Source organism: Charadrius vociferus, unplaced genomic scaffold (genome assembly GCF_000708025.1).
Source record: "Charadrius vociferus isolate BGI_N301 unplaced genomic scaffold, ASM70802v2 scaffold545, whole genome shotgun sequence".
Lineage (NCBI taxonomy): Eukaryota > Metazoa > Chordata > Aves > Charadriiformes > Charadriidae > Charadrius > Charadrius vociferus.
The window spans coordinates 702,351-711,199 of NW_009648590.1; the positions used below are offsets into that span (position 1 = coordinate 702,351).

Genomic DNA, 8,849 nt, shown 5'->3' on the forward strand with positions numbered 1-8,849 from the left:
TTTTTGAGGAGGAGGAGGAGGAGGAGACACAGAACTGATTGTTAGCTAAGTTGTAATGCACACCCGTTTGCATTCCGGAGAAAGAAAACTTGAGTTTTCTGTTTCTTTCAGCCTTTCAGGAAGCTGAGGAAATAGTTAGTTTTTCTTTAAGTGTCTTTATGAGAGAGACCCTGGAATAAATGCAAGGTATTATATCCTGGAATGCACAGTTACGTCAGACTACTCCTACTCTGTCATCCTGTGGAATTCACTTACAGGAGCAATACGTATTTGCATGGTTCATTCCCTGAATTTGGTGGAACGACTGGGCGATATTTTAATGACAAAAAGTCCTTCAATAAGTAATTCTAAAACTAATTCTAAACTCTCTTTATCCCTTCTGCAATTAGGTAGATGAGCTTTTGGAAAAATACATGGACTCTTACGATATTGTTTTGGTGAAAGATGAATCCCTGGAAGTTGCCAACTCCATTCTACAGAAAATCCTGTAAACTGCAGTCTCAAGCCACTCCATTCCTTCCAGGAGGCAACTGGACAGAAGAGCACACTTGTGCTATCTTAGATTGTTTATTACTCATTTACAGAACTGTTTAATTTAAGACTTTTATCTTCATTTTGGTATTTTGAAATATGTATGGTATACATTGTCAACTAGAAGCTCCTTTTACTGCTCTTATGTTATTCTTTATTGTCTCACACTCCTATTATAACCAGATTTAAATTGGATTTATAGATGTGATAAACTGCTGCTGATGGGATACTATGGTTCACTGTCTTTTAATCAGGCATTTCCAAGGAGCATTTTAGAAAATGTGGCTATTTTGTAAAATTGAAGATGTAAACGTTCTGTGAATAAGCAGTGTGCGTGTTTGTGTTGCCTTTTCTTCATTCAAAGAAGGTATTTCAGTCTCAGCTGTACTTTGAAGGATCTTATTCATATGCTACAGACTTTCACGGAAGTTTTTCATACATATATTTTTCTTCAGTAAAAATGCTTTATTCACCCAATTCAGGCAAAGTGTTTCTTGTTAATAGATTTTTGTATCACTACAAAACACTCTGTATCCTTACCGTTTCTTTATCCTCTGTAGAATGGGAAGAATGTTTTAAGTTAATATGATCTGAGGTAAAGTTTCTCATCCTTGTAACAAGAGATGGTTTCACAGGCTAACAGTACACAGCCAGAACTTCAGCCCCTTTTCAGATCTTATTCTGCATACTACTCCACTTCTAGCCTGCTGTTTCACGTCCAAACTAGCATGGCTCATCTGAAAGAATTTCTCTTGGAATTCTCAGTGAGCTGCTCCGGGCACAGAAAATCAAAACAAAGCTAGATCTTAATCTTGGATTTTAAAAGCTGACCTAGCCATCTTGCAAAATCAAGTTTTCTTGCTACCAGCCCCATGCCTCAGAAGCACTTACAGATCACGTTTTCAGATTTTAGGTCACGTTCCCACACTCTGCACACGGTAAGCACAAGTATCAGTACAGCATCTAGCTCTTCCAGCTTCGTTACACGTCCTCTCTGTTTAAACACCTACTGAACCTTCAGAAAATATTTCCCCCGTACCGAAGACATCACAGTACCTCTCAGCTTCACGTACAGAATGTTATAGCTGAATATAGCTGCAGCTGTGGAAGCTTACTCTGATATGTTGCAGAAGTTAGAGGTGGTGGTGTGACCCTGGTCCTAAGAGGTCTGAGCTGTGCTAGCTCTATTCATTAATAAAATAGAGGCAATAAATCATACAACTTTCCTAACATGCAATACAGTCATTGTTCCCCTTTGCTTTCTTTTATACTCAGCAGGAACTGTGCCAGCTGCCATTCCCTGAGGAATTGTAATGAAATATGGTAAAGCCTCGATCTGCATTCTTTCCCACCAGCAAATAATACACATCTCAAGAAATGGCCTCTTTCTGTCCAACCTGTGGTCTGTTATCTAAATTCTGAGTCAGTAGCACCAGTTATATTTTTTCCAAATCAGCAGAGTTCCATCTGTTACCACACCTACTGGAACTTTTCCAAGAAGGCAAGATGGGGTTAGTTTCCTTACCCCACCTCTGCGTCCTCTGCAGTAAATAAACTGAAATTAAATCATCCCCGTATCTTGACTGCATGGCGGAGGCTTGCTGCACAATCTGAAGTCGTGCGAGCATCCTTCCATAATCACGTTGCACATGATGTGCCAGCAGGGAACTGCTGAGCACGGGGACCTTTCAGAAATTCCAGCTTGTAGACCATCTACAGCCACGTCATTCTGTCCTCCTGGCACAGGGGTGGCTAGATCCCCAGAAGCGGGAACCTTAGAAGCCGTCCATTTGAGTGGAAAACCACTTAAACCTTAAGACGACCGAGGAGAGGATGGCGTCTTGGCCGCCTTCCATTTGAGAGCCATGACTCAGGCGGCGGCAGAGTGGAAGAGATGAGAGGGCCCTGACGGTGGCAGTGACAGGAGGAGACAGGAGCAGCAGCTGCCTCAGCCCCGTCCTGCCAAAAGCCGGTCAGCCCAAGCTCAAAAGTAGTGACAGCTGCTGAGTCAGCGGCATCAAGAGAGCTGCTGTTCGCCCTCTCTTTCACACACACAAACCCCAGTGCCCAGAGGCAGCGGGTGCTGCAGCTGATGTGCGACTGACGGAGGCAAAGACTGACCAAGCGGGAGACGCTGCACAGGACAGGCTGAAGGCAAGAAGGACTTGTGTCAGCGGTGCTGAGCAGGGGAGATGCTGCAGCTCTAGGAGCCGCAGGGTGAGCAGCTCTGGGGTGGAAGGAGTCAAAGGCAAGGGCAGCAGGTTGGGGTGCAGCAGATCCCCTTGGAGCAGCCAGGGACAGAGCAGCTTTGTCCAAGTCATTACAGCAGAGCAGGAGGACGTGTATTAGAACATGCCAACCAACCGTCATGGGACAGGACAGGCTTGCAGGTATCCCAAACACCCGGCCAGGAGGGGTGGGAAGGATGTTCCTCAATGCACAAGGCACACACTTTCTCCCTTTCCTCTCCTGCTTGGATGTGCCGTTAGGCCAACCTTCACACCCGGTCCCTGTGGCCTCTCGCCCTGGCTCCCCCGTTGGCCTGGGCCAGGGAGGAGGACGGGATGGTCGTATTGCACAACCGTAAGGGAGGCAGCAGCCTTCTACGCAGTCATCTGCCAACACTACGGTTTCAGCACCGCCGGCAAGATAAGCGGGGTGATGTTACCTGTGACTCCCCGTGGGACATCAGCATGAGCTGCCCGGTCTGCACCACCCTGGGCATGACAAAGCTGCAGTGTTTCCAGGGGAGATCAGTAGACACAATTTCTTTAACAGTCTACATTTTGGGTTTTAGGCACCTACAAAATTTACGTTAGCTGAGCTAACGTCAAGGTTTTGGGGGAGGAGGGGGCTGTTTTGGTGGGTTTTGTGGTGTTTTTTTTTTTAAACTAGCAATCGTGATGGCTCTTTTGTCATAGCTGCCAAATAAAAGTCCAAAAGGCAAAGGCCTTCTGAAAAACACCAAGGTGTTTGGATGCACCGCTTACTCAACCAGTCTCCAGTTGCAAGAGGCTAATTACCAGGCATTACTCCCGAAGTTTACACTGGGACAAAATTTTCCGTTTACAGGCAGGTTACCTTTGGAATACAGATAACAGTTAAAATTTAAAGCATGTGAAAAGTGGCCGATAGCCCCAGCTCCACAGCACAAGATGTGTCAGCAACACATGGTCTGGCACAAGATCGTTCTGGCTTCAAGTGTTAAAGTATTTCCCTGGCCATCCCGGCATCAGTGAAAAGTTGGGGGCAATTCTGGTGTCTCTGCGTAGTGTTTCTGAGAAGCAGGACTGTCCCATGCTCTCATCCAACTTGTCTGGGCATTTCACATGAACTTATTGATCCTCCCCCCATAATTTTTCTTCAGCCTCCCCCAGCCCTACAGCAAGAAAGCCATCACTCCTTCAGCGCGATGAGGATCTCATTTAACGCACCCACAATAATAAAAATAAATAAATACCCAACTAAAACCATATAGAAAAACACATGCAGAGCAATATGGAAAAGGAGTAGGCAGTATCTTTAAAACCAGTTACCAAAGCAGATCTCCAACTAGATCTTAATCCAAATTACTGGAATTAGTACCCAGCCTGCTAGAGCCCAGGCACATCAGAAGCGATCACTTGATGGTTTCCCACCTACATGGACATTTAAAAGTCTTTGTCCTTGGTATAGGATTTCAGATCAACCATCTCTTGAGCATTTTATATGGAAGGGTTTCCAATCTTGCCTCCAAAGCGGATGCATAATGAATTGTCAGTCACCACATGTTCAGTCCACCATGACAATCACTTAAAGAAAAGGTTTTGTACCCTTCCACAAGGAGGCAGGTAAGTTAAGATCTCCAGCATGCTTTCTCCTGCTATCTCTAAATCCTGTCAGTGTCAGATTTTGTATTAGGGATCTGCCAGAGCAGTGAGCCTTCACTGGGACAGAAAAGCAGCTAAGCCATGTTGCAGTCATCTGATAGAACTCATTTCCTGCACAAAGGGTATCTGCGTGCCAAATAATTTACTTCATGAAATGCCATACATGTAGCTTTCTAGAAAAACCAGTTACTTCCATCATCAACCTGAACCAGGAGGTCTGATTTAAAAGCCCTACATAGTGCTGTACAGGTTATCAACGTCCTTTCATCATCTCACTGCCAACCGTAACTCTTGCTTATATGGGTAGTTAAGGGAAAACACCAGCTGCATTTTTAGATATCCTCCACTTTTTTGAAATCCCATCTTTTTGTCGCTGGTCTGTTGGCTAGGAATAAGAATGGCTACTATCAGTCACCTCTCCAAAAGCATGAACAAAATCAATGGCAGACAAAATTGACACCCCAGCTACAGGTGAAATCATTCTTCTCCAGCAAGTCTAGTGCTTACAGCTGCCATCCAGTGTTATGCATTCAGTTTTGGGAAAGAGATGCAATTCACAGTATGTCTTTGTAAATCAAATTTCTAACTAGAAACATTTTGCAACCCTAAAAGTATGTTTCATTTATGATTCAGTTTGGAAAGAAAAGTATCATACATTTCCCAGACCATTTTCCCCATAGCCAAAAAGAATCTTTCTAAGGCTAAAAGCAAGGATTAAGCAGTAAAGTGAAGTGGATTTGTTACTTTCCCCCCCCTACTCACAATATCTGTTCTGTCTGTAGCACATGTCCAAGGTCAAGTATTTGGGACCTTTATTTAGCTAAAAATGTTTCCTCCTTCGGAGTGGATATTACAGCCAGCTCAAATGTCCTCTTACTGTCAAACACACACAAATAATCCTGAACTGAGCCAAACACTTGCACCGAGTACTAGTTAAAGACGCCATTTTTAAGCTTAAAGGAAAATCTGAATATTTTTTCACACAGAAAAAAAAATAAAAATTTGAGTTCAACAACTGCAAAAAATGCAAACTCTATTTAAGTGTGATTTGTTTAATATACTTACAACATAGAGCAGAAAGTATCCCTGGTCAAATTAAGACAGAAAAATTACGCAGAAAAAAATATTTATAAATACCTGGATTTTTCTGGGTATGCGCCGTGTTCCTTTTCTCTTCCGCTGAGCCTCTGACAACCCAGCAGGTAACAGCCAACCTTCCCTTTCATCAAGCAGTTGCCTAATAGGAGTCAGCTGCCCAGCTCTGAGAAGAGCACCTGGCTGCTTTGTTAGAGGAGCAGCCGCGCTCTGATTTCTGGCGAGTCTCTCCTTAGCTAAACCATCCATTCTCCTCCAGCTAGTAATGGCCCTTAAAGAGTTAGCATCTCTTTTTCTAAGTAAATTATCTCAGTTAAGCATGTAAGAAAGTCTCTAAATAGTTACTTTCTTCATTAAAAAAAAAAAAAAAATTACGCTTTGAGGTGGAAAGTATTTCCCTTAGATCTGTATCTACCTCAGGCCGCCCTCTCTAACAGGATGGTGTCATAGGGGGATTTATTTATCATAGAATCATAGAGGTTGGGAGGGACCTTTAAGATCCTCAAGTCCAACCATCAACCTACCCTGACAAAACCACTTCTAAACCATGTCCCCAAGTACCACATCTACCGTTTTTTAAACACTTCCAGGGATGGCGAATCCACCACCTCCCTGGGCAGCCTATTCCAATGTTCAATAACCCTTTCAGAGAAAAAATGTTTCCTAATATCCATTCTAAACCTCCCCTGACATAACTTGGGCCCTTTTCCTCTCGTCCTATCACTTGTCACCAGGGAGAAGAGGTCAGCCCCCACCTCTCTGCAACCTCCTTTCAGGTTAGGTGTAGAGAGGGATAAGGTCTTCCCTCAGCCTCCTCTTATCGCTGGAGGTGCGGGGGCTGCATTGAGCTCTCCCAGTCCGTACCAGCACAATTTCATTTCCCAGCCAGCTCCTTGGGCGGCCAGGCTCCGGTCTAGCTCACTGGCCGGCAGGCTGCCCTCGGTCTTTAAAGGGCTGCCACGCGTTTTGGGGTTTTATGCAGTTTAGTCTAATGTAGCCAGGTAGTCCTGGCTGCTGTTGTCTTTCTCTGGGCAAGTAAATGCCCAATATAAATGCAATTATTTTGCAGCAAGTTTTTCCCATTTATTCTCTGCATTCCCCCAAGTTGCATCCTCATTTCCAAACAGGCAGCCTCCAGACTTGGGGGGGGGATGAGGTGAGGGGGCAACAAAAACTTCCTCATGACAGAAAAACATCGTTTAGATGGAGCACGAGCCAGGTTCGCTAAGGCCTGAGGAGCAACAGAATGAGAATTTCAGACGTACTTATCCCAGCTGGAGGTGTTGGTGAAGTCATACCTGCTACCCCATCACTGATGTGCACTTCCAAAAAAAAAATCCAGCACAGCGATCTTCAGGATTACCCACCGATTCTTTGTCCTGCACCTGCCCTGCAGAGTGGCTCTGCTGTGCTGGTTTAGTAGGCGCTCCCCCGACCACCTCTTGGGAACCATCTAGAATGCTCCTCTGTGCGGAAAGACCTGTTTGCCAAGATTTTCTCCCATGAAACAATCCTGGATATCCAGAAGACACATGTGGTTTTTGGGGGTAAGTATGGGAAGAGAGTAAAGAGTTGTTTCCACATTGAGGACCGCTTGTGGCAGCACTCAACCACAACTCGCTTCCAGCTCCTCATCTCAGCTCCGTGAACGTGCAGAAGCAAGACGCTCCAACCACAGCGACAAGCGAGCGACCTTCTTCCCAATGAAAGAAAAGGGAAAGTTTTGTGCAACACTCATCTGAGAAAGCTGCTTTCACAAGATGGGAACGCTTCTAAGGAGCCATTCAGGTCACAAGCATTTGGACTGCAAGTGCCATCCACTGACACCCACACTATTTACATCCGGCATAAGGGGCCGGAACTTACAGTGACCCCAAACCAGACCAGACTTTCAGCATTCTACATGCAATAGATGTGGTTTTGGAGCTACAGATGAAGCGCAAACATCAAATCTCAGCTACAGAGCCCAGTGAGTTTGCTTTCGCCAGCCTGGGGAATGAAATGTTGTTTCCTATGTAAGACAATTTCATTCCATGAGAGACTTGGAGTTCCCAGCTGAGAGAACCATCAGCCTCCCAGCTGGCACGGCTGATGGCAATAGGGGATGGGTAATTTAGGGAATGCCTCTAAAGCTAAAGAATTACTTCATTTCACCTGCGTGAAGTATGAAAAAAAAAAATCTTTTATTGTGGCTTATTATTTTCAATCATTTTGAATCAAATAATTTTTAGTTTAAAACATTTTTCCCCGAGGATCAATAGCAATATTGAACGTACACAGGATAAGCCTGCTGCATGCCACAGAAGAACACTGCATGAAGTTGTATTTGCTTCTCAAATTCTCAAAAGCTCAAGTTCCCAACCCATCAAAATGCCAGGAAAAAAAAGAAACTTTAACAGTAATAGTCAATCAACATTTTATTTAACAAAAAGATCAGTTATCCAACATTTAATGGTATCAAACTCAAAAAAATATTTCACTGCACTTTCTACAACTGTATTAAAAACCAATACAAAATGTTTTCACCTGATTGAAAGACCAGTTTTTGAAAAGAGCATCTCCGGGAGCTTACAACCCACAGGTACAGATGAAGAAAAGCAAGAAACTAGACACAAAGCGTATCATGTGAACACAACTCCCTTTCTACTTGTCTTTGACAGTGTCGCACTATACGTATTTGTGCTCTTTACCTGTAGTGTACTGAGGGGGGATCAGATGGCCTTCCAAAAATGTATGTCTCATTAGCGTGTTTTACTATTAAAGAGCTTGCGAAATTTATAGATTCAATGGGCGATTGTCTCGAGAGAGTTCACATAATCTAAACGGCACTCCCCGGGCTGATTTTGTATCGAGGCGTAGGCCACAGCATTTGCAGGCACGAACAGATGGGTCTGTTTCTTGATTCTATCACTGTCTTTTTGTTTGTTGGCCATGCCAGACTGCTCTGTTCTACATACTTACTCCTTAGTCTAACAATTCCCAAAATAGGAGGCAGAAGCCCAACACAAAATCAATTGTATCCAGTATTTATGACAGATTTGGACCCCATAATACTAATATTTAAAGTCTACCAAAACTGTAAATAAGGTCGCAGCTAGAAAGGTTTGGGAATCGCTGATCGGAACACTGTTTCAACAGGCCAGCAAGAAGAGTCAACGTTATTAATTAAATACAATACAAACGGTAGGAAACTTTTATTTCGCAAGGTGAAAACCCAACACATACATGGTTACAATTCTAGGCCTGTTTAATTTAATTCACAGCTTATGGAAATTTTGCAATGGCGTAACTATCATTTGCACGTTCTGCAATTTGCAGATCAGAGTTCCTGCTAGCAAATATTTAAATGAGTTT

The 8,849-nt window shown here is 43.8% G+C and overlaps 1 protein-coding gene across 2 annotated transcripts in view; it reads left to right on the forward strand.

Moving 5' to 3' along the window:
- Positions 1-1,008, forward strand: part of NT5C3A (5'-nucleotidase, cytosolic IIIA) — a 13,319-nt gene extending 12,311 nt beyond the window's left edge. For both annotated transcript variants that reach the window (XM_009886201.1, XM_009886202.1), the window contains exon 10: positions 390-1,008. In XM_009886201.1, the coding sequence (XP_009884503.1) occupies positions 390-491 (102 nt within the window). In that variant the 3' untranslated portion in view covers positions 492-1,008. The remainder of the gene's footprint in view (positions 1-389) is intronic.
- The last annotated feature ends 7,841 nt before the right edge of the window (positions 1,009-8,849 follow it).